Raw genomic sequence first — 26,628 nt, forward strand, 5'->3', positions numbered from 1 at the left:
TCTCCTTGAGATTCATTGATTTCTTTTCTTGTGCGATTTATTGGCGATAACAACTAGGACAAATCTGGGAATAACGTCCTGGGCTTGCTTCACTTTAACTACTACTTCATTGCCAAAGCTTATTTCATTAGCTAGTACTACAATGCATTCTTTAGACCCATTCCCCTCAAATTAGCTTAAATTAACTCATTTGGCATTTTACTCTACATTTTATCAATACTAGTCTCAGATTAGGTTGTTTTCCAAAAGAATGGAAGCATACTCTCATTTGTCATTTGCTTAAGAATGGTTCTCTAGATCAGCGGTTCCCAAACTGTGAGCCGCGGCTTCCTTGGTAGCTGTGACTGACGTACAGGGGAGCAGCAGATTATTCTTATTTTAGACATCTTTTTCAACCTTAAAAAATGAAAAAGTATATAGAAATAAAAGTACAACAATTAAAATAAAAAGTTCTGTGGGGACAATGTTCTAGTTTTTCCAGACGTTGCCAAGACAACACAGCTTAAAAGGCATTTCTGACATTAAAACCTTGAATCTTGGCAATTGAGGCATCCTTCTATTTGAAATTCCCGTGCAAATGTTTACTAAGATATCAAGACAAAGATAATATTTTTTGGGATCCTCTACAATTAGAGCAGTTTTTACTAATTCAAGAAACCCATAAATCTTCATAAATTGAAATTAATAATTACTGTCTTAGGAGTTAATTAAGAATACCAGTATAAATTGAGAACTTTGATTTCTTGGAATATAATTTACTTGGATCATATTACTATAAATCTCTTAATTATGAATGTAATTTTCTTTAATTTAAAATAGTAATCTTTCTTAATGTGGGCTTGATGGAAAATGTTGGTTATTTTTACTACAGATGTAGTTTATTTCCCTTTTTTTTTTTCTTTTGTATTGGAAATTCTAATCTTATACTTTTCGTAATGTATAATTTTGAAAATAATAATAATAAAAAAAAATACAATTGAATCTTCAGGTTATTCATTAGTTACTGTTTTGATGATTATGTCCGGTAAAACTGTTTTTCTTTTATTGTGTGAATATAATCACCGTGGGGGAGATTTATGCATATGACTAGTAGTGCTGCCCGATTCAGGAAAAAAATTTCGATTCGATTCAGCTTATTGAATTGGTTTTTCGATTCGATTTTCCTGCCCAATTGGGTGTTTTTTTCAAACATCCTGGTGGATTTATTTTATAGCCTCTTCACCCCCTTTGCCTTCTCCTAACCACACTGGCGCTGTGGTGTAAACAAAATAAACAAACAAAAAAGACTTTTCCTATCTCTTTCTTAAATCCTAGCTCACATTTGCGGTCTAACACCAGCTCTGGCAGGATACATGTTTCAAATCTGACATATTGTAATCATAAAATGGAAAATATAATTAGTTTTTCTACCTTTTGTTGTTTACATAAGAACTTCCATCTCCGGATCAGACCCTTGGTCCATCAAGTCCGGCGATCCGCTCACGCGGAGGCCCAGCCTATTGTAACCTGGCGAACAAAAAAAGGTTAGTCACCCATATCCTTCTATGCATCTTTTGAGGAGATGTGCATCTTAACTTGCCCTTAAAACCAAGAACTGTGGGTTCCGCAGCAACCTCTACCGGGAGAGCGTTCCAGGTGTCCACCACTCGCTGTGTGAAGCAGAACTTCCTGGCGTTTGTCCTGGGCTTGTCCCCCCTGAGCTTCAGTCCATGACCTCTTGTCCTGGTTACATTTGACATCGTAAATAACTTTTTATCCTGCTCTGTCTTGACGATTCCTTTTATTATCTTAAAAGTCTCAATCAGATCCCCTCGCAGTCTCCTTTTCTCAAGGGAGAACAGTCCCAGTTTTTTAAGTCGTTCTTTGTAGTTCAAGTTTTCCATACCTTTAACTAGCTTCGTTGCTCGCCTCTGCACCCTCTCCAGCAATTTTATATCCTTCTTTAGGGAGACCAGTGTTGGACGCAGTATTCCAAGTGTGGTCTGACCATTGCTCTATACAGTGGCATTATGACCCTCTCTGATATATTAGTGATTCTCTTCTTTATCATGCCCAACATTCTATTTGCTTTCTTTGCCGCTGCCATGCATTGTGCCAACGGTTTCAGGACAGCACAGCAGCAGGAGGCCAGCGGGTAAGCCACTTCCCGACTGACCCTCCCCACTCGCCCTCTAAAGCAGGAGCGGCAGACCAGCAAAAGGCAGCATTGCCACTCCTTTTTTAGAGGGCGATTGGGGAGGGTCAGTCAACGAATCGGGAGGATGATTTTTTGTAGGGGTAAATCGATTCGAATCGTGAATCGGGCAGCACTAATGACTAGTGCGCATGCCTAGTGGCTTTGCACATGGCTAGTGACATCTATTTGAATGTAAGTAATCAGTGGATTGTTGGAGCAAAATCAGCTGTTATACTCGTATCTATCAAACTTTACTGGTAAAATAATAATACTAACGTAAGTATTTTACTCATATTATCATTGAATAAGCGATTTTTGGGTAAGTGTCAAGTTCTGATCAAAATAATTTTTAAAATTTGTTGTTTCAGAACCCTAAAAATGGACAAATTATTATTGAATTTTAATAAGCATACGACAGCACAAAATGAAGAGCATTCACCACAAACAAGTAGCGGGTGTGCAAAAAAGAGAAAATATTGTAAATATGATGATGAATTATTTATATATTTAATTCATTTGCTATCCCATTGTCCCCAAAGAGCGCAGAATGGGTTACAGATTAAACATACATAACTAACACCATATGAAACATGTCAATCCTCTGAAGCAACCTGTAACACCTCTGGACATGTCCAGAAATCCTCTTCTGTAATCCATATTGAACCGCAAGGTAATGGCGGAATAAAAATCACTAATGTGTAATGTAATAATATCGGTACAAGATTACAATGCAAGTTTTCATCCTAGTTGGCACTTATTAGGTGTAGTTATCCTTGCATGACACAGACAGGTTCAGTTACCAATATACAATTCTTTGTAGTCCAAGGATCATGGGCAAGGGGGGTCACATGAAGAGGTATGTTTTTATTGCTTTTCTGAAGTTGAGGAGACCTTCAAGAGATCTGATCTGTGATGGCAGTCGATTCCAGTGGCTCAGTATGAATTGGGAGTAGGATCGTTGTTTGGCAGTTTGTAGTTGAAGGGCATGACCAGGGGGCATTTTGAGGCGTATTTCATCTTGGGAGCGGAGGGACCAGTTTGGCGCAAACAGAGGAACTTTAGCTATCACATAGCCTGGCGCCATGTTGTGCAAGGATTTGAATGCTAGTATCAGGCCCTTGAAGATATAACGTTTGCTACAGGCAGCCTGTGCTAGTGCTGCCCGATTCACGATTCGAATCAATTCACCAATTTATTTCGGGTGACTCAGTTCGAATCAATTCAAAAACAAAAAAAAATCAGCCTCCCGATTCGGTGACTGACTCTCCCCCTTCATCCCCCTACTCTGTTATGTGCTTGAAAACTACCCAAACTCATTTGAAGACCCTCGGTGTACTAGAGATTATCTTTTTTTTTTTTTTTTTTTAATTCTTTATTCATTTTTAAACTTTCATCAAGTGTACAAAATTCATAATAAACACTATCGATTAGACCACTTGAACATCTTATCATTGTATCTTATAAATATAAATGCCACCCTCCCTCTAAGCCTATTATTCATTATAAGATCATAAACCCTCCTATTAAACCCTTCCCCTCTTTCAACACTAAGTGGTGTATAATTAATAGAAAAATGGCATTTAATCATGACAAAAAGATGTTAATAGCTCCCATTTTTATAAAACTTTTATACTTTCCATTCTGTACCGCCAGTGATCTTTCCATTTTATATAGATGACACAACGAATTCCACCAGAAATTAAAATTAAGTCTACTATGATCTTTCCACTAGAGGTTATCTTAATTAGGGTTCCTCTCAGCACAGGTAGAAACATAGAAACATAAAAAGATGACGGCAGATAAGGGCTACAGCCCATCAAGTCTGCCCACACTATTGACCCTCCCTATTAAGTCTAATGACCCCCTTAAGTATAATTGTAATTATACTGCCACTCTACTGACCCGTTCTTTCAAGTCTATACCCTAGTGACCCTATCCCTTGGCATGACCCTCGTAGGGATCCCACATAGGTATCCCATTTATTCTTGAAATCTGAGATGCTGCGTGCTTCGATCACCTGCACTGGAAGCTTGTTCCAATGCTCAATCACTCTCTCCGTGAAGAAGTACTTCCTGGCGTCTCCACAAAACTTCCCTCCCCTGAGCTTGAGCAGATGACCCCTTGTGGTCGAGGGTCCCTTCAGAAGAAAGATATCATCTTCCACCTCGACCCGTCACTTGATGTACTTAAATGTCTCAATCATGTCTCCCCTCTCCCTACGCTCTTTGAGAGTGTAGAGCTGGAATTTGCTCAGTCTTTCTTCGTACGGGAGACCCTTTAGCCCCGAGACCATCCTGGTGGCCATCCGCTGAACCGATTCAACTCTGAGCACATCTTTACGGTAATGTGGCCTCCAAAATTGCACACAGTATTCCAGATGAGGTCTCACCATGGCTCTGTATAATGGCATCATGACTTCAGGCTTCCTGTTGACGAAGCTTCTCTTGATACAACCTATCGTCTGCCGTGCTTTAGATGAAGCCTTCTCCACTTGAGTGGCTGCTTTCATGTCAGCACTGATGATTACTCCTAAGTCTCGTTCTGCCGTAGTCCTGGTTAAAGTTTCTCCATTCAGGGTGTAAGTTCTGCAAGGAAGGTGATCATTTACTGTGGTAATGTCACCAGAAGTCTTACTGTTTGTTTAATGTTAACTGCCCTTATCTGAAAGTTTAAAATTTTTAAATATATTTCCTTTGTATCAGTTTGGACAGTGTATTAAATCTGTATTGGCATGTTTTTATTCTAATATTTCTTAGAAAGCTAGAATGTTCAAACTTGTTAGAAAAATGTTTAAACATTTTGTGGTGGCACAAACCAAGTTTTTCTATTTTATACTGTTCATTTTGCTAGAAAAGCATTCTTCATTGAATTTTTGCTCTTAGGTGTATCAGCTTTTGTCATTAAAACTGTCTTGAATCATGGCTAAACGCTTTTTAGAACGTGCTTTGTGTTTATTCTGAAGTGACGTATTTGACACAGACTCTCTTTTCTTTTTTGTTGCTGAAATGTACCCACAAGTATTAAAATAAGCATTAAAAAAAGAAAGGAAAACACATTGCAAATGCACTTCAATGAGGTATCATTTATTTGGGATGGCTCTTAAATTTTAAATAGGTACTGCAGATCTCCACAAGATGTATCCAACCCCTCCATCACTGGAGCAGCACATTATGGGGTTCTCTCCTATGAATATGAACAACAAGGAGTATGGCATCTTGGACAGCATGCCTGGAGGAACGTTACTAGAAGGAAATAATTTCAGTATAGGTGCTCAGTTTAAAATTGAGGTGGATGAGGGATTCTGCAGTCCAAAACCTTCTGAAATAAAGGTAAATAAATATTCTGAGAATATGCACAACTTGACACAAGTTTAGGAATGCATTCTAAAGTTCATTTTTGTTTTGCAAATTTCAGAAGTGTAGTTTCACAGAAATGCATAATGATATTTTAATTTACCCCCTCCATTACAAAGCCGCACTAGTATTTTTAGCGCTAGCTGTAGCGGTAACAGCTCGGACGCTCATAGGAATTCTATGAGAATTGGAGCTGTTACTTCAACAGCTGGCACAAAAAATGATTGCTTGGCTTTGTAATGGAGGGGGTTAGTGATTTATCTTTTGCGTAGTGAGAGATTTCTCAAGTTTATTAAAATTTTGATGTACTGCCCAATAGAAGCACATTCTGAGCAGTATACATAAACTTTAAAATACTGAAATTAATCTAGACATTAATAAAATAATTACAGGATTTAAGAACAACAATATTGGGTAGGAAAGATGAAAAATAAAGGCACACATTAGGGAGATAAGTCTGCTGTGGGCTCTAGATATCCTACAACACTATTATCTTCCACATACAAATGTCTGGACAATCTACAAAATCAAATTTCAATCTTATAAATGTTAGAAAAGCTGAAGATAACATTATCCCAGGACAAGCAGGCAGCATATTCTTAACGTATGGGTGACGTCACCGACGGAGCCCCGGTACGGACCTTTTTAACTAGAAAGTTCTAGTTGGCCGCACCGCGCATGCGCTGGTGCCTTCCCGCCCGACGGAGGAGTGCGTGGTCTCCAGTTTCTTCGTTTCCGCGGAGCGAAGAAGACGCATGTGCTTTCAACGGCCGTTGAAAACTCTATTTTTGCCTTCCCGCTCGCGATTTTTTGATCCCTTTTTGTTCTATATTTTATCTTTTGACTTTGCCTTCCTTTTCAAAAAAAAAAAAAAAAAAAAACTCGTGTCTTTTCTTTGCTTTTTTGCAGCCGGCCCCGGCGGGGCCTGTTGTAATCATACAAGCCTCCGGGTTTGATTTCGCGGAGGCCGTGTTTCCCTTCATGCCCCCGCAACCGGGCTTCAAGAAGTGCCAGCGGTGTGCACGCCCGATCTCTCTGACTGACCCACACAATTGGTGCCTTCAGTGTTTGGGTCCAGAGCATCGGGCTGACACCTGCACCCGCTGTGCAACTCTCAAGAAACGCACACTTAAGAACCGGCAAATACAGCAAAATATTCTTTTCGGTACCGGTTCTACCATGGAGCAGGCCCCGACGTCGACGGCACCGCCTAAATCGGCACCGGCCACATCGACACCGCCTGATCCTCCTTCGGGGTCGATAGCGCCAGGTAAGCCGGCTAAGAAGCCTTCCACTTCCCTTGAGCGACCTCCTGTTACAGCGGTGACACCGGTTCTTCCGATGTCCCGCCGATCCCGTAAACGCTCCGCTCCGATCACGGTGAGTGCCTCGTCATCGGCCTCCTCATCGCCGGAGCGTCGAGCAGCACCGATGGTACCGAAGAAATCTAAAGCGGTACCGGTGCCCCCATTGGAGGACCGGATCTCGGCCATCCTCCAGGACAAACTTCAGGAGCAGCTACAGAAGCAACTCCAACAGCTCCTTCCAACCATACTGGCACCGCTCCTTCCGGTACCAGTCCAGACCGAGCCTGGTACCGCCCCACCGGTATCCACCCCTTCGGTACCGCTGAACACATCCATGCCGGTCTTATCTGCTCAACCTGTACTTCAGACTTACTCGGCAGAGGACCCGACCCAGGCCCCAGATCGACGCCGGTCATCTCGGGACCGGGATGGGCACCATTCCTCCAGGGACAGGGATCGACGCCGGTCTTCATCCCCCGGCACCGTATCCATGCGATCTGGCAAGTCCCTTTCTAAAACACGCCATACTGAGCCGGCTGTCAGGGACCCAGACCTGTGGGAGCAATCCCCACTCGGTACCGAAGAGGATGCCTCTTCTACCGATGAGGAACCCTCTATGGCTGAAACCACTTCCAAGCCCGAGCAATCCTCCTTCACGAAATTCCTTCGGGAGATGTCTGCGGCTCTCTCCATCCCACTTGAGTCCGACTCCAAGAAGTCACAGGCATTTTTAGAAGCCTTGGACTTCGACCAACCTCCCAAGGAATTTCTTAAACTCCCCGTACATGATATCCTACGGGAAACATTTTATAAAAATTTGGAAACCCCACTGACTGTCCCAGGTGCCCCTAAAAAACTGGACAGTTTATACCGGGTCATCCCGATCCCGGGATTTGATAAAACCCAATTGCCCCATGAGAGCCTCCTCGTAGAGTCCACTCTAAAGAAATCTCAGGGATCTAGTGTGTATGCCTCCACCCCTCCTGGCAGAGAGGGAAAAACTATGGACAAATTTGGAAAGCGCCTGTACCAGAATGCCATGCTGGCTAACAGAGCCAACAATTACTCGTTTCATTTTTCATTTTATATGAAACACCTGGTCCAACAACTTTCTGCTTTGGAAAAGTATGTACCCGAGCGTAAAATCCCACTTTTCCAACAGCAGATTTCCAGCCTCCTTCAGCTCAGAAAATTTATGGTGCGCTCGATTTACGACTCCTTCGAGCTTACTTCACGAGCCTCTGCACTAGCTGTAGCCATGCGGCGCCTAGCCTGGTTGAGGGTGTCTGACCTTGATGTGAACCACCAGGACCGTCTCGCCAACGCGCCCTGCCTTGGTGATGAACTTTTTGGGGAATCTCTGGATACCACAACACAAAAACTTTCGGCTCATGAGACCAGATGGGACACCCTCATTAAGCCGAAAAAGAAGACTCCACCGGCACGACCATACAGGCCTCAGTCCTCTTATCAACGTCGATTCTCTGCCAGGCCGCTGAATCCTCCTCAGCAACAATCCCGCCGGCCTCGCCAACAACAACAACACACTCAGGCTCGTTCTCAGTCCCACCAGGCGACCAAGCCTCTCCCTTCGACTAAAAACCCTCAGCCCTTTTGACTCCTTTCTCCAGGGAATAGCCAGTCTCCAACCTTCCATGCCTCTTCCTCAGCCTATCGGAGGCCGCCTCACCATCTTCCTCCACCGCTGGGAGGCCATCACGTCAGACCTGTGGGTTCTCAACATCATCCGTCACGGATACTCACTAAGGTTCCAAACTCTACCCATAGATCATCCTCCCGTAGAGTCTGCTTCTCACTCCTCCCAAATTCCTCTCCTCCTTCGGGAGGTCCAATCCCTTCTCCTCCTCAATGCCATCGAAGAAGTTCCGCAAGACCAGAGGGGTCAGGGTTTCTACTCCCGCTACTTCCTGGTACCCAAGAAAACGGGAGATCTTCGTCCTATCCTCGACCTCAGGAACCTCAACAAGTGTTTGGTCAAGGAGAAGTTCAGAATGCTCTCCCTTGCCACACTTTATCCTCTTCTCTCTCAACACGACTGGCTATGCTCCCTGGACCTCAAGGAGGCCTACACCCACATTCCAATCCATCAGGCTTCACGTCGCTACCTCCGATTCCAGGTTCAGAATCACCACTATCAATACAAGGTGCTGCCCTTTGGTCTCGCATCATCGCCCAGGGTGTTCACCAAGTGCCTGATTGTGGTAGCGGCCTTTCTCAGGTCCCACAACCTACAAGTGTTCCCCTACTTGGACGATTGGTTGGTGAAAGCAACAACCGCTCCACTTGTGCTGCAATCCACTCACCACACCATCTCTTTCCTCCATCTCCTGGGGTTCGAGATCAATTATCCCAAGTCGCATCTGCTTCCCACGCAGCGCCTTCAGTTCATCGGAGCTCTTCTCGATACCAACTCCATGAGAGCGTTCCTTCCTGCCGACCGGCACCGGACACTGCTTCACCTCTGTCGACAGGTACTCCTCCAACCATCCATCCCTGCTCGCAAGATGATGATTCTTCTGGGTCACATGGCCTCGACGGTCCATGTGGTTCCTCTGGCGCGACTCCATCTGAGAATACCACAATGGACCCTCGCCAACCAATGGTCACAGACCAGGGATCCTCTTTCTCATCCCATCTCTGTAACATCATCTCTTCAGCAATCTCTTCAATGGTGGTTGAACTCCTCAAATCTTTCCAGGGGCCTCCTTCTTCATCCGCCCCCTCATTCCATGATCATCACCACAGATGCCTCCCCCTATGCATGGGGAGCTCACATGGGGGATCTACGCACCCAGGGACTCTGGACCCCTCAGGAGCGTCAACATCACATCAATTTCCTGGAACTCAGAGCCATGTTTTATGCTCTCAAGGCCTTCCAGCACCTTCTCTATCCTCAAGTTCTTCTCCTATGCACGGACAACCAAGTCGCCATGTACTACATCAACAAGCAAGGAGGCACCGGCTCTCGCCCCCTTTGTCAGGAGGCCCTCCGAATTTGGACCTGGGCCACAGCCCACAATCTGTATCTCAAAGCCGTCTATATCCAGGGCGAACAGAACTCCCTGGCCGACCGGCTCAGCCGCATCCTTCAACCTCACGAGTGGACCCTGGATCCTCCCACTCTCCACTCCATCTTTGCTCGATGGGGCACTCCACAGGTGGACCTCTTTGCAGCTCCTCACAACCATCAGCTGCCCCAGTTCTGCTCCAGACTCTTCTCTCCACATCGTCTGGCCCCGGATGCTTTCCTACTCGACTGGACGGATCGGTTCCTCTATGCCTTCCTCCCACTTCCTCTGATGTTGCGGACCCTGTTCAAGCTCCGCAAGGACAGGGCCACCATGATTCTCATCGCTCCTCGGTGGCCCAGACAACACTGGTTCTCCCTCCTGCTTCAACTCAGCTCCAGGGAGCCCATTCCTCTTCCTGTATTTCCTTCTCTGCTTACGCAGCAACATCAGTCTCTGCTACATCCCAATCTGTCTTCCCTCCACCTGACAGCTTGGTTTCTCTCGGGCTGACCTCTCCAGCAAACCTGTCTCAGCCGGTCCGTCGCATTTTGGATGCCTCCAGGAAACCCTCCACACTCCATTGTTACCACCAGAAGTGGACCCGGTTCTCCGCTTGGTGTCTCCTTCATCATCACAATCCCACCTCCCTAGCGGTGGAAACTGTACTGGACTATTTGCTCTCTCTCTCCGACGCTGGCCTCAAGTCGACCTCAATCAGAGTGCACCTCTGTGCCATCACTGCGTTTCATGAGCCTATTCTTGGAAAACCCCTCACAGCTCATCCTCTGGTTTCCCGGTTCATGAGAGGCCTTTTCAATATCAAACCACCTCTTCAGCCTCCCCCCGTCTGGGACCTCAATGTGGTTTTGTCAGCCCTCATGAAACCTCCTTTTGAGCCTCTTGCTACTACCTCGCTCAAACTTCTCACATGGAAGGTGCTTTTCCTCATTGCCGTCACCTCTGCCAGGAGGGTTAGTGAGCTACACGCACTGGTCGCCGATCCACCGTTCACTGTTTTTCACCATGACAAGGTGGTTCTGCGTACCCATCCTAAATTCCTTCCTAAGGTGGTTTCAGCCTTCCACCTCAACCAGTCCATCGTACTGCCTGTCTTCTTCCCTAAACCCCATTCTCATCCTGGGGAACAGGCTCTTCACACGCTGGATTGTAAGCGTGCCCTGGCGTACTACCTTGACCGTACCAGGGCTCACCGCTCCTCTCCTCAACTCTTTCTGACCTTCGATCCTAACCGTCTGGGTCACCCTGTATCTAAACGGACGCTGTCCAATTGGCTTGCTGCCTGTATTGCGTTCTGTTATGCTCGGGCTGGCCTGTCGCTGGAAGGAGCTGTCACGGCCCACAGGGTCCGAGCTATGGCTGCTTCTGTGGCTTTCCTCCGCTCTACGCCTATTGAGGAAATCTGCAAGGCGGCCACTTGGTCTTCAGTTCACACATTCACTACTCACTACTGCCTAGATGCCTTCTCCAGGCGGGATGGACACTTCGGCCAATCTGTGTTACAAAATTTATTTTCCTAATGGCCAACCATCCCCCCTCCCTCTCTGTTAGCTTGGAGGTCACCCATACGTTAAGAATATGCTGCCTGCTTGTCCTGGGATAAAGCACAGTTACTTACCGTAACAGGTGTTATCCAGGGACAGCAGGCAGATATTCTTACGACCCACCCACCTCCCCGGGTTGGCTTCTTAGCTGGCTTATCTTAACTGGAGACCACGCACTCCTCCGTCGGGCGGGAAGGCACCAGCGCATGCGCGGTGCGGCCAACTAGAACTTTCTAGTTAAAAAGGTCCGTACCGGGGCTCCGTCGGTGACGTCACCCATACGTTAAGAATATCTGCCTGCTGTCCCTGGATAACACCTGTTACGGTAAGTAACTGTGCTTTTTCATTTTTGGAAAGAAAGGAAATTTTTCTGCCTATGAAAAGAGACACTAGTGTGAGAACTGTAGTGGCAGACCGTGCTATGAGGCTTTTACATAAGAACATAAGAATTGCCGCTGCTGGGTCAGATCAGTGGTCCATCGTGCCCAGCAGTCTGCTCATGCAGCGGCCCTTTAATCAAAGACCAGTACTCTAAATGAGTCTAGCCTTACCTGTGTAAGTTCCGGTCAGCTTTTCTGACATTTATAAGATGGACTTTTGTTTTTTGTAGATTGCCCAGACGTTTGTATGTGGACGATAATAGTGTTGAAAAATTTACTACAAGTTTTCCACTAGTTTCTACTTAGGTAGGCTGTAGATATCCTCCCAAGTTTAAAATAATAATAAATAAATAAATAAAATTCTGACTAGAGTTAACTTGGATTAATCAAGAAATGCATCCTTAAATAAAATGTTTTTAGTCCAGCTTTGAATTATACATGAGATTATCTCCATTTGGAACAAAGTGGAAGAACATTCCACAGGGATGGAGCGGTTACACTAAAAATTCTAGATTCTTGTTGATAAATAAGGGATCAATAGATGATGTAAATATGAGGGTTGTTCTGATTAGTGCACTTTATGTACTGTTATACGATGACTTATAGGCAACCAATGTTCTTCTTGTGAAAGGGGAGAAATATGATCAAATTATTTGTATCTGAAAGAAACCTGATTACTGAGTTCTGAAGTAATTATTTTATATCTGAAGCCTTAATTTTTTGTAATACACTATTGCAATAATCTATATTAGAGATTATCAAAGAGTGGAGAAAAATTCTAAGGGCTGGTTTTGTAAATAAATGTTTAACCTAATATAATAATTTTAGCTTGAAGAAACATCTGTAAATAATTTGGAATATATGAGATTTGAAAGAGCAGACTTGAATAAGACTCCCAATCTCTTAACAGTAATACTGATGGCAATTGGAAATTTTCCCTGACTTCGTATGTGCATTCTTTAGTAAACTAAAGAAATTTCTTAAACTTGGATATTAAGCTATTATGAACCTTGCAGTCTTAAATAAGTTCAGGAAGTGAATAATATCTAGTTCTGAGAAAGCAAATGCAATAATATACAATTTGGAAATAATATTTTATAGATATTTTTAAATTAGTCTAAGAAATATTTACAGATGAAGTTGCCATGGATGCTGTTTGTTGGATTATTAGAAATTTTATGTTTCATAAAGTTGCTTTTCTTTTTAAAATATCAGGATTTTTCATACGTGTATAGACCTGAGAATTATCAGGCTTTAGTGGGATGCTCTATGTTTGCTCCTCTGAAGATCATCCCCAGCCAGTGTCTACCTCCTGTCAAATTACCTGAGGAGTGCATTTACCGCCCAAGTTGGACTGTTGGAAAACTGGAGTTACTTCCACCAGGCCTCTCCATGCCATTCATCAAAGATGGGTATGTCTAATAATGGACCAAACCATATTGTATTGTGTATCTCTTTACAAAAGATGTGAGCTGTTTGCTGAAATTGTATTCCAGAAATTAAGGGCTCCTTTTACTAAGGTGCGCTAGCGTTTTTAGCGTACGCACGAAATTACCACGCGCTAAACAGCTCGGTACGCTTCTAGAATAACGCCAGCTCAATGTTGGCGTTGAGGTCTAGCGCACGGGGCAATTTAGTGCACGCTATTCCGCGCATTAAGGCCCTAACGCGGCTTAGTAAAAGAAGCCCTAAATCTTGAAAAAATCCTTGGAGTTTTTATCTGCTGATTATATTGAGAATTATCTGAATAATTTAAGTGAATGACATGAATTTGAGAAAAAATGTAATGATCCTTCATAAGCTTGACCATATTAAAAAAAAATTATTGTGCTTTTAAACAATTAGTAGTCAATTCTTAATGAAAGATTTATATGAAACCTCCCCAGCAAATTTTATGTTTAGTATATTTTGGCAGGAATAGGGCACCCAAGAGATCTTAGGAGATGGACTGGGGAGGAAGTGGAAGAATACTGGCTCACATATCTGCACAATAAGGAAAATGACAAAGCAAAGTACTGTATATTAAAGCCCTGGAGAGAACAGAGGGGGGATGTTAGGCTACCACTAACTGAGTGTTTACAGGCTGAGGTAATGAACACCAGTGAACCTCTGCTCCAAAAACTGTACCCTGTTCTAATAGGGACTGGGTAGCTTCTGGCTGCCATGTCAGGGGCTTAGGCAGAAGTCCATTTTTGGAGGGGGCGGAGGCTAGGAATGGACTGGGGGGAGGCACACATTTCTTCCCCCTCCTCCCTCTGGTAGCTTTAACTCTTACCTTTGCTAGCAGGGATGCCCATGACCCACAAGTCAAAGCTATTCTGCTGACTGAGCCTCATCCTATGCTGCCTGAGCAGTGAAGTTGTCAGCAGCCTGCTTTTGTTGCTGATACTGGCCCTTTCTGTGCATGCTTAGTTCATGCTGCTGAACTGAGCATGCGTGGGAGTGCAGATACCAGCTGCTGAAGCATACTGCCAACTTCTTCACTTCAGTGCTGAGGGATTTGAGCAGCATGCCAGTTTTGGAGAGAGCCTGCATTTAAAGTAAGGGGATCTAAGCCTCTGTGCCTACGCCTCTGTGCCATGGACTGTGTAAGTAAATATGTTTGTGTTTGCGCCTGTATGTTTCAGAAGGGGTAGTCCATGGGACGTTTACATTGGTGCTGCCCGATTCAGGAAAAAAATTTTTTGATTTGATTCAATTCAGCCCACTGAATCAATTTTTCGATTCGATTCAATTTTCCTGCCCATTGGGCGTTTTTTCCAAACATCTGGTGGGTTTATTTTATAGCCTCTTCACCCCCTTTGCCACTGGAGCTGTGGTGTAAACAAAATAAACAAGCAAAAAAGACTTTTTCTCTCTCTGTTAAATCCTAGCTCACGTTTGCGGTCTATCACCAACTCTGGCAGGATACACGTTTCAAATATGACATTGTAATCACAAGACAGAAAATAAAATTATTTTTTCTACCTTTTGTTGTCTGGTCATTATTCAAATCCTGCTCTGGTTGTCTTCTGATAACTTGCTTACCCAGGGTCTCCTTCTTTCTTCTTTCTCCGTGCTAACCATCCATATGCCATCTCTGTCCTCCCCTTCCGTTTCCCTTCCCTCCCCCGGAGGTCTGGCATCTTTCCTTTTTTTTGTCTCCATCCACAGATCCACCTTTTCTCAACTACTCTTTCATCCAGCATCTCTCGCTCCTTCCCCACCACCCCAGGGTCCACCATCTCTCCCTTTCTTTTCCCAACTACCCTCCTATCCAGTATGTCTATCCCTCTCCACACCATCCCTTGTGTCCAACTTCTCTCCCTTACTGTTCCTTCCCTCCCTAAATCCCATTGCCTACCATCTCTCCCCCTCTCCTCTGTTTTTAGACCCATTATTTCTTCCCCCCCAAGTCTGGCATATGCACGTCTCTTTGAACCCCCCTCCCTCCGTGTAATTCTACACCAGGGCCCCCCTGAAGGCCTGCCCCCCACCCCTAAAGGCCTGTGCCACCATCCCTGAAGGTCTGCCCTCCCTTGTAGGCCTGCACCCCCCTGCCCAGGCTATCCCACCATGCCCTGCCCGCATGTACCCATTTTCTTATTTACTTCTTTTCCCCTTCTTGCTTCTCTACTTCTCCTCTTCACTGTTCTCTTTCTTTCCCTTTCTCCCACCAGACCTTTTTCTGTGCTTACTCCATCCCTCTCTCCAAATACTCTTTATCATCTTTCCAACCCTATATTTCTCTCCCTGTCTCCTTTTTCATTCCAATCCTTCATTCAGTACTTTTTCACTCCTTGCCTCCTTCCCCTCAGCTCTCCTCTCAGGCTGCCTACACTTGATCTCTCTCTCTCTTTTTTTTTTTTTTTTTAAATCATGCAGCAGTCTGATGGCAGCAGAAGAAATGCTGTGCTGCTGTGGGTCCAGTCATGGCCTCCCTTCCTCCCCCTGAAGCCTGCCTACCTTCCCCTAAGCCGACCTGCCACCGATTCGGCCTCCCGCCACTCACCCGCTGCCCGCAGCTGCTGCTAGCTGAATCCATTTAGCAACACCCCCCCCCCCCCCCGCTCCTTCCGCATCTCCAAAAGGGCCAGACGCGTGCAGCGATTGCACCCGCCGGTCCATAAGCCTTCCCCCGACATCAATTCTGATGGAGAGAAGGCTTATGGGCCGGCGGCGTGCAATCGCACACGCCTGGCCCTTTTGGAGCAGCAGCAGCGAGCGGAATTAAATTGAGCCGGCTGGCAGGTCGCAAGCAGGCAAGCAGGAACACACAAATACCACTGCCACTTGCACTCATCATAGAAGGCATTGGGCCCACCCTTTAATCTGGCCCTGGATGTGCGGGAGGCTAGGGGAGAAGCCGGAAACCAGCACTTCCCGACTGACCCTCCTCCCTCGCCCTCTAAAGCAGCGGCCGGCCAGCAAGAGGCAGCGTTGCCGCTCCTGCTTTAGACGGCGAGGGGGGGAGGGTCAGTAAGCAAATCAGGAGGCCGATTTTTGTTGTTTTAAATCGATTCGAATCGATTCACCCGAAGTGAATCAGTGAATCAATTCAAATCGTGAATTGGGCAGCACTAGTTTACATGCCTAATGGATGGTGGTCTCCCTTTCCTTCCCTCAGCTGTGGTATAAACAGCAGTGAGCTTGGAAAAGAAAATAAGTTCACTTACAAGTACTTTCCTGGTTAAGATCCATATCTTTACTTCTGCTTTGGCAAGAAAGTGTTTCAAGGTCCAAGCTTTCTGCCCACAAAACAGCCAGCTATGTGGTTCAATATAAGCATACAATCTTTCAAAAAGTTTAAGCCATTTTGCCTAGCCACTGGCTCAGATGCAGCTAGCTACCATATCAGTACATGCAAATGTGTGACCTTGTCTTTTATGGGTGGCATATACCATTTTTAAAACCTTGTCCACTGTTTCTGCATTTGCCATTGCTACAAGTTTGGCTACATGCATCTGGATTATGTGATAACATCTATACAAATTAGTAGTTGCCCCTTGTATAGGATATTCCTTATTTGATGCTAAAGTGAAAAAGACAGGATCTTATATAGGATTACTGCTCCACTTTTCAACATCTCTATGTCAACCCACCCTCATTTGGGACATCCTTAGTGCAAAGTGTATTTTTCCTACTATAAAAGGATGTTTTATCTTTATTAAAAACAACTTCAACAGTTCCAGGATCCCTAACTTTATCAAGCTTCATCAACAAATTGCTCAGCCAAAGCAGGCTATGCTTGCTCAGCCTTATTTTTAGCTGTAATATACCACAGCTGACATCTCTTCTCAGTATAAAGCCTTACCCTTCCTAATGGACATCTGGTTCACTCCTTTCAATCCTGGGAAAATATCACAGATTCTTACATTCTGAATATAATCAAAACAGGCTGTCAACTCGAGTTTATTATCCAACCTTCAGATTAGCTCTTAGACTGGACTCACAGGTTCAGGCACAGGACGCGTGTAGGAGCCTTTTTCCAAGGCTTTGTGCACTGCAGCACTCAGGGAGCTGGCCTGAAGATGCCGTGTTGATTGCACTGTGGACCGGTGGCTGAAGAACACTGTCTTCTGCCCGATGGACGTGCCGGCCCTATGGACTGACAGAAAATTTCTGCAGACCGGTCCACGGACCGGCGGTTGAACATTACCCTAGATCTCAAGGATATGTCTGCACATATACCAATCAGTCTTTTTACAGAAGGTACAGTATATGAGAGTTATACTTAAAACAGGCTGGAAGATGATGGGATCCAAGATGGCTGCGGATGCCTGACTTCTACTGAATGCTTCTGATTACCTTGCAGTCTTTTCCTCATTAAACGATTTGGAACTTAGGCGGATGCCGAAAAGACGGTGCAAAAGCGCCGTTGGAGCCTCCCGACGTTCAGATGCTCCTCGTCTGACGATTGACGAGATCCTCAGAAGATTGCAGCTGGAACCCTTACTGTCAGGAAGTCGCCCGTTGGACACGTTGCCGGAGAGTAACGCGGCAGCATCTGTTCCTGGGCTTGATGTCACCCTTAGCCCTGATGCAAGAGTGCCTCCCACGCAGCCTACACCACAGAGAGCCAGCTCACCGCGAGAAGAGAACACACCCGGAGAGGAAGTGCTCTCGACTCCTGAGGCTGAATTTTCAGTGAGCATGGCGTCGAAGACCTCCCAGTTTGAGTTTTCTCCCAGAGATGAAGCTGTGGCTGGAACATCACAAGCAGGGGAGAAGAGAGTCGTTTCTGAGGTGAAAACAACGGCTATTCCTTCACTAACTATGCTAAGTTCTTCTTTTGAACCTATTAAACCTCAGGAAATAGCACTTGAAACAATTTGGGACTTAGTTGTGAATTTAGGGAAATCCTTTACTCCCCAAATAAAAGCTTTGGAAAAAGAAATTAATATTAACAAAGAAGAGACTAATACATTAAAAAATGAATTCATTGTGCATAAAATGGACATTCAAAAAATAGAAAAAGAAGTTACAACATTAAAACAAAACCAAGATTTAGTGGTCAAAGATAATATTTTATTGAGAAGGAAATTAGAAAACCTTGAAAATCATAATAGAAGTAATAATCTACGTTTAATAAACTTTCCAAAGATTTCCTCAGTATCTCCCAGAGAAATGATAAAATGATATTTTCTTGAGATTCTGCAAATTCCTGAGGAATCCCTGTCCCCGTTTACACGGGTGTATTACTTGCCAATTTTGCAGCAAAATCAAGAGGCAGAAGTAAACGTACAAACACAATCTTCATTAGATATATCTACTTTGCTGGAAACTTCTGACCAAGAGTTAGTTACTCCTGCTACTCTGTTAATCACAATGGCTCTATCTCCGGATAGAGATTGGCTGTTGAATGTGTTCTTCAAGAATAGGAGGAAAGCATTCCTGGGATTGAATATTCAAATATTTCCCGATGTTTCAAAGGAAATTCAAAAAAGATGTCGTCAGTTTCTTTTGTTAAAACCTGGGGTGATTCAGATCGGAGGAATTTTTTTCCTCCGATATCCTTAAATGCATAGTTAGATATAATTCATTTAAATATGTTTTTCTTGATCCAAGCCATTTGACATCATTTATATCTCAAAAACGAGCAGAAAAAGAAGGAACTATACAACAATAATCACTCATGAATAAATTTTGGGCTCCTGGTTTAGCAACAGACATTTAAGTTTCATTATAACTTTATTTTTCCTGAAATGTTGTTACTCAGTAATTCTTGGATCTGATAGTGGACTTGAGTGTGATTAATTAATTATATCTATACTACTTATTTCACTTAGTATGGTATCCTTATTGTTTGTTCAATGAACTATGCCTCTTTTTTATTGGTTAACCACACTATCTGTACAAGATTAATATGCTTGGATGTTTATGGAAAATTGAATAAATAAATATTAAAAAGAACAACAAAAAAACAGGCTATTTTGAATCCAGGTCCTTCTCTTTGACCTGCCATCTGCCTTGTAGAGTTAGCTACTCACCTCTATGATACTGACTTCTAGCAGTTCTTTGGAAATCCATGCCCTAACCCTCAAGAATGAGACTATATACCTTCAGAGTCTGGGATTTACTGTTAACTTTTAGAAGTCCACCTTTTACCTACAAACACCAGAAGGCTGGTCGAGTAATCAGGAAAGCAAAGATACAAATGGAAGAAAAAATAACTGACACGGTAAAACGGGGAGACAAGGCATTTTTTAGATATATCGGTGATAGGAAGAAGTGCAGAAGTGGCAGAGACTCAAAGGTGAAGGGGTGAAATATGTAGAAGCTGATAAAGAAAAGCTGAATTGCTTAACAAATATTTTTGTTTTGTGTTCATGGTTGAAGACCTGGGAGCGGGACCGCAGAAGACAAATGTGAATAGGGATGGAGTAATGGTAGACTCTGATTGATTTTCAGAGGATTGTGTTTGTGAGGAGCTAGCTAATTAAAGGTAGACAAAGTGATGGAGCCGGATAGTGTACATCCAAGGGTGCTGAAGAAACTTAGGGAAGTTCTGGTGGCAGATTTAGTCCATTTTCAGAGGGCTGACAGCCTCAAGGTGCTGGTTCAAGCGGATCTTCTCACTCGGGGTCCAGTTTCTGTTGAGAATCCGAAACACTTTGGGCTTACAGAATGGCTCTTGAGTGGGTGGCTCTGATGTGTAAAGGATATTTGGAACTAGTGGTCACCACTTTGCACAGAGCTAAGCGGTCGTCCATGGTAGCAGCCTATGCTAAGGCTTTGCCTTTCTGCACTGGTGCACTGTGGAGGAGTTAGAGTCCTTTTAAGCTTTAGTTTCGGTAGTCTTGGACTTTTTGCAGGAGGGATTTCAGAAGGGTCTGTCAGTTCACCAAAAGTGCAGATAGCAGGCTTCTCCTGTTTCCAAGTGCAGGGGGACAGAGGATCCCTGGCCTCTCACCCAGATGTCACCCAGGCTTTCACTCAGATGTCATTAAAGAGACTCTTCGGTTATGCCCTCTGGTTCACCCCCCTTTCCCTTACTGGAATCTTAACACCGTATTACAGAGTCTCAGCGGTTCTCTGTAGAAGCTCTTGCGGAGTGCTTCCCTTTTGGATCTTACCATCAAGACACTATTCTTGGTGGCGATTACATCAGCAAGATAAGTTTGAGCCATTCCTCAAGATTACAGAAGCAAGGATCTCCTTACACATAGTTCTAGCATCCTTATCAATGTTGTCTCAGCCTTCCACATTAATCAGGAAGTACGTCTGCTCAATTTCTCTCCTATGAAGTTGAAGAAAAAGGACAGTGTGTTGCATTTGCTGGATGTCAAGCGTGCTGTCCTCTGGTACCTCGAAGTTACCAATGAGTTTCGTGTTTTAGATCATCTCTTTGTCCTGACCAGTCATGCAAAGAAAGGGAGACCAGCATCTAAAGACTCAATTTTCAAATAGATCAAGATGACCACTTCTTCCGCATATGTGGGCTACGATAAGCAGCCACCGATTGCATTTAAAGCTCACTCCACCAGAAGAGTTGTTACCACTTGGACAGAAACCAGGATGATCTCAGCCGAGGAGATCTGTAGGGTGGTTATCTGGTCTACTCACCGTACCTTCACCAAGTTCTACAGGGTGGATATAGCCAGCAGGATAGATGCCACTTTTGGGTCCTCTGTCCTGAAGGCAGGCTCAGTGGGCTCATCCTAAATTCTGGGGACTGCTTTGGTTCATCCCTATGGTTCAGGACAACTAGACACATTGCACTAGAAAGAAAGATGTCTAGTTGTCCTGAATCCCAGCTTCTATCACTACAACATCACCAAAATTCGCCCCTTTCTCTCTGTGCACACTACCCAGACCCTTGTTCATACTCTCGTAACCTCATGCTAAGATTATTGCAATCTAATTCTAACTGGTCTCCCATAGTGCCGCCTCTCCCCCTGCAATCTGTTCAAAACTCTGCTGCATGAGTCATCTTTGCGAGACTCCCCTTTCAGCAGGGTGTGAGAGCACAACTCCGCCCCTCCCCCAATCCAGCAGGAAAGCACTTTAAAAAGTCAGCATCGTCTTCGGGACTGCACCGATACCAGCGGGCAGATCGCGAGACTCCCCTTTTAGCAGGGCGTGAGAGCACAGCTCCGCCCCTTCCCCGATCCAGCAGGGGATCACTTTAAAAAGTCAGCAGTGCCAACGGTGCGCAGCTGTTCGGCACGCCAACAAAGGCGCACGCCTTAGCTCACGCCTTTGCGAAACGTCTGTGCGAATCTGAAATCCAGACCACACGACAAGCTTCCTAAAAAGCTTCCTAATTACCACTAAAAGGATAGCCTGCAGCTGCCTCTAGAATCCAAAATTACAGCCTGCAAGTATAGCCTTTTCAACCTGTATTACCTTTACTTACTGTCTGCAAGTATAGCTTGTATAACCTGTAACATATATAGCCTAATACTGCATGTAGAGTGGTACAATCTGTTACCGCACACATAGCCTGTTACCGCACGTTTAACCTATCACTTCATGTATAGCCTTATACCAAATGTATAGCCTATCACCGCATGCATAGCCTGATATCACATGTATAGCCTGTTACCGCCTGTATAACACAAGGATACAAGGGGGCAGCTAGGTAAGGACATAGCAGCTAAACAGATAGCACCGCTAATAAAGGCAGACACACCACCAGGCAGTACAAGCAGATACATAATACACCTCCAGGTGGACCTAGCAGAAGCAAAACACCAGCACCACCAGGCAGGCCCAACAGACACACGGCTAGGAGTATCCAGCAGACACACAACCAGACAGACCCAATCGAGCACACAAACAAGCTGTCCCAGCAGACAACACGACAAACCAGATTATCAGCTGACACTGTAGTAGTCACACAAACAAGCAGACCCAGCAGACAACACAGTGCTAAACAAGCAGTCACCACCAGGCAGATCAGCAGACCCATAACTGGATAGACCCAGCAGACAAGACTGACCTGCCAACAAAGCGGGCACACACAGCTAACCGGCTAACAGGTAAGTGATAAGCTCAAGAATGGCAGGGAAGACTAGAAGCACCAAGATTGCAATGAAAACCAGCGTTCCGGTTGCCAAAGAGATTCGGAGGATGGCCAGAGTCTCCACGCAGACTGAGGAGGACCCCTGACGGATGACAGAGGTCTCTGTGCAGACCGAAGTGTGCCCCAGCTGAAGACTTCGATCTCTGTGCAGACATAAGGAGTTATCCAGCTGAAGACTTCAGCCTCTGTGCAGACAATAGGAGTTATCCAGCAGCAGCCAGAGGAAACATCCTGCAAGAGCTGATGAGTGAGAGAAGAAGTGCTACGCCTAAGAAGTATCCGGGTAGATGAGGCGTTCATCGATGAAGTCCTCCAAGAACTATCCCAAGAACTGTCCTGAGAATCCAAAGTCTCCGAGCAGATGCAAGAAGACAGGACCATCTTTGAGACGCACGAACTGACAAGAACTACAGGAAATTAAATAGGCGATTTATCAAGAATTAATAAAACTTGAAACTACATCATTGGAAGTAACGGTTGAGGTGCAAGAAGAGGCTAGAGACATTGACACCTGGCAGCTAGTCACCTCTGCAAGCAAACACAGAATGCCTTCCTCTTCTTCATGCAAGCACAGCAGCCTTACATCAACCCCACAGATCACCTTGAGGAACAGATTCCAGCTCCTACAGGAAAGACCTGCCAACGGAATTCAGGAGGATATCTTGGAGAGTGATCTTGAGGCCCAGCGGAAGACGCTGACTCCAGAAGCAATGGATCACACCCCCCCCCCCCAATAAAAAAGCACAGAGTAGTTGTCATTGGGGACTCCCTGCTGCGAAGCACCGAGGGACCGGTATATAGACCAGATCTACAATCTAGAGAGGTTTGCTATCTGCCAGGAGCCAGAATCTGAGATGTGACCACTGGCTTAGGAAGACTGATCAAGCCCCAAGATCACTACCCGATGCTCCTCATCTACGTTTGGACAAACAACACCATCAGGAACACCCTGGAGAAGATACCTGAAGACTTTAGAGCCCTGGGTGAGAAACTGAAGAAGATGGAGACGCAGGTGGTCTTCTCCTCCATCCTTCCAGTAAGAGGCAAGGGGAGAGCAAGGGAAGAACGTATCCAGAGGACAAACGAGTGGTTACGCGGATGGTGCAGAGATGAACTTCGGCTTATTGGACCATGGAGAAGTACTTCAAGGTCTGCAGGGATCAGACGGGTTACACCTAACCAGAAGAGGGAAGAGCGTCTTTGGACTACGTCTGGCCCGCCTACTTCGGAGGGCTTTAAACTAGGTGAGCTGGAGGAGGGGACCCACTCTCATCCTGGTAGGGTAAATAATCACTCCATCTTTGAGTCTAAGGTAAGTATTTGCGTCAAAGACAGTAATGAGGGGAACAAACTAACTTGCGTCAAAGACAATAATGAAGGGGACAAACTAACTCGTAAGGGAAAATCTCCATGCAGACCGGACAAATATAGAGCATGGAAGGCTGGGTATGTTAATACATGTAGTTTGGGCAATACTGAAGGGGACAAGCTAATTCAAACGGGAAAATTTCCATACAGACCGGACAAACATAGTGAATGGATGGCTATGTATGCTAACGCATGTATTTTGGGCAATAAAATTCTGGAATTGGAAACAGAAATGAGAAATGCTGACCTAGATGTGGTGGCTATAACAGAAACCTGGTTCTCGGAGTCCCATGGATGGGATATGGCTATACCAGGATATAACTTGCTCCACCGAGACAGAGAAGGCAAAACCGGAGGAGGGGTAGCGCTATACATCAGAGAGGATATCAAAGTTACCAGGATAATAGATGTCAAGTATATGGGGGAATCCCTCTGGGTGAACCTTGCGAGAGGCTATGACAAATGTCTGTATCTTGGTGTTGTGTACAGACCTCCAAAACAACAAGACAACATTGACAAAGACATCGAGACCATCACTCTGCGTGGAGACACAGTGCTGTTGGGGGAATTCAATATGCCTGATGTAGACTGGAACAAACTTACCGCTACGACCAGCTGCAGCAGAAGGTTACTAGCCTCCATACAGGGAGATGGTATTGGAGCCCACCAGGGATCAGGCGATAATGGACCTGTTACTCACCAATGGAGACAGTATCACAGAGGTTTCGGTAGGAGATGCTTTGGCCTCCAGTGACCACAACATGGTGTGGTTTCACCTCAGGAAGGGAGTGTCTAGGTCAAATACATCGACAAAGGTCCTTAACTTTAAGGGAGCTAACTTCCATAGCATGGGAGATTTTGTCTATGAGATGCTGCAAAACCAGAACATGACAGACAATGTGGAGGTACTGTGGTCGGCTCTGAAATCTACCCTGCAGGAAGCAACCAAACTCTACATACAAACCATGAGTAAAAGACAGACAGTGGTTTTCCGCAGAGATCTCGGAACTAGTAAAGCAGAAGAAAAGAGCATTTATATCCTACAAACAATCACAATGACCGGAAACTAAAGAAGCCTATCTGGTGAAATCTAGAACTGTTAAAACAGCAGTCAGAGATGCCAAACTCAGAACATAACATAAGAACATAAGCAATGCCTCTGCTGGGTCAGACCTGAGGTCCATCATGCCCAGCAGTCCGCTCACGCGGACCTGTGCAGTAATCCTCTATTTATACCCCTTTATCACCTTTTCCAGCAGGAAATTGTCCAATCCTTTCTTAAACCCCTGTACTGTACTCTGCCCTATTACTCCCTCTGGAAGCGCATTCCAGGTGTCCACCACTCGTTGGGTAAAGAAGAACTTCCTAGCATTCGTTTTAAATCTGTCCCCTTTCAACTTTTCCAAGTGTCCTCTTGTTCTTTTATTTTTCGAAAGTTTGAAGAATCTGTCCTTCTCTACTCTCTCTATGCCCTTCATGATCTTATAAGTCTCTATCATATCCCCTCTAAGTCTCCTCTTCTCCAGGGAAAAGAGACCCAGTTTCTCCAATCTCTCAGCGTATGAGAGGTTTTCCATCCCTTTTATCAAGCGTGTCGCTCTCCTCTGAACCCTTTCGGGTAACGCCATATCCTTCCTAAGGTACGGAGACCAATATTGGACGCAGTATTCCAGATGCGGGCGCACCATCGCCCGATACAATGGCAGGATAACTTCTTTTGTCCTTGTTGTAATACCCTTCTTGATTATGCCTAGCATTCTATTTGCTTTCTTAGCGGCTGTTGCGCACTGTGCCGTCGGCATCATTGTCATGTCCACCATTACCCCCAAGTCCCTTTCTTGGTTGCTCTCATTCAATAATATCCCTCCCATCGTATAGTTGTACCTTGGGTTTCTGTTTCCAACATGCAATACTTTACATTTCTCAACGTTGAACTTCATCTGCCATCTCGCCGCCCATTCCCCCAATTTGTTCAAGTCCCTTTGCAATTCTTCGCATTCCTCTTTAGTCCCAGCTCCACTAAATAGTTTTGTATCGTCCGCAAATTTTATTATCTCACACTTCGTGCCTGTTTCTAGATCATTTATGAATATATTAAATAGCAGCGGCCCGAGCACTGAGCCCTGCGGAACACCACTCGTGACCCCCATCCAGTCCGAGTAGTGGCCCTTCACCCCTACCCTCTGTTTCCTACCCGCCAACCAGTTTCTGATCCATCTATGTACGTCTCCGTCCACTCCATGGTTCTTCAGTTTCCGGAGTAGACGTTCGTGAGGCACCTTGTCAAAGGCTTTTTGGAAATCAAGGTATATGATGTCTATGGGGTCTCCTCTGTCCATCCGTTTGTTAATTCCTTAGAAGAAGTGCAATAAGTTCGTTAGGCACGATCTCCCTCTGCAGAAACCATGTTGGGTTGTTTTCAAAAGTTCGTTTCTTTCCAGATGTTCATCGATGTGTTCTTTAATCAGTGCTTCCGTCAGTTTCCCCGGAACCGAAGTCAAACTCACTGGTCTGTAGTTTCCCGGGTCACCTCTTGATCCCTTTTTAAAGATGGGCGTGACATTGGCTATCTTCCAATCCTCCGGGATCATGCCTGTTTTCAAGGATAGGTTGCAAATTTGCTGCAGTAGTTCCGCTATCTCCTCCTTTAATTCCTTCAGAACCCTGGGATGGATTCCGTCCGGACCCGGGGATTTGTCAGTTTTAAGTTTTTCTATCTGCCTGTGTACATCATCAAGGCTCACTTCCATGGATGTTAATTTTTCTGCTTGATTTCCATTGAATATTTGTTCAGGTTCCGGTATGTTGGTTGTGTCTTCGTTTGTAAATACAGACGAGAAGAACATGTTGAGTCTTTCTGCGACTTCTTTCTCCTCCTTCACCGCTCCCTTCCTGTCTCCTTCGTCCAGCGGTCCTACCTCCTCCCTAGCTGGCTGTTTCCCT

At 45.0% G+C, this 26,628-nt stretch overlaps 1 protein-coding gene across 1 annotated transcript in view; it reads left to right on the top strand.

The window, feature by feature from the left end:
* MED13 (mediator complex subunit 13) overlaps positions 1-26,628 on the top strand; it is a 432,233-nt gene that overhangs the window by 225,918 nt on the left and 179,687 nt on the right. Inside the window, exons 14-15 of the mRNA XM_033922821.1 lie at positions 5,291-5,505; positions 13,026-13,222. Coding sequence (XP_033778712.1) covers positions 5,291-5,505; positions 13,026-13,222 — 412 coding nt within the window. The remainder of the gene's footprint in view (positions 1-5,290; positions 5,506-13,025; positions 13,223-26,628) is intronic.

This window comes from Geotrypetes seraphini, chromosome 15, assembly GCF_902459505.1.
Source record: "Geotrypetes seraphini chromosome 15, aGeoSer1.1, whole genome shotgun sequence".
NCBI classification, from domain to species: Eukaryota; Metazoa; Chordata; class Amphibia; order Gymnophiona; family Dermophiidae; genus Geotrypetes; species Geotrypetes seraphini.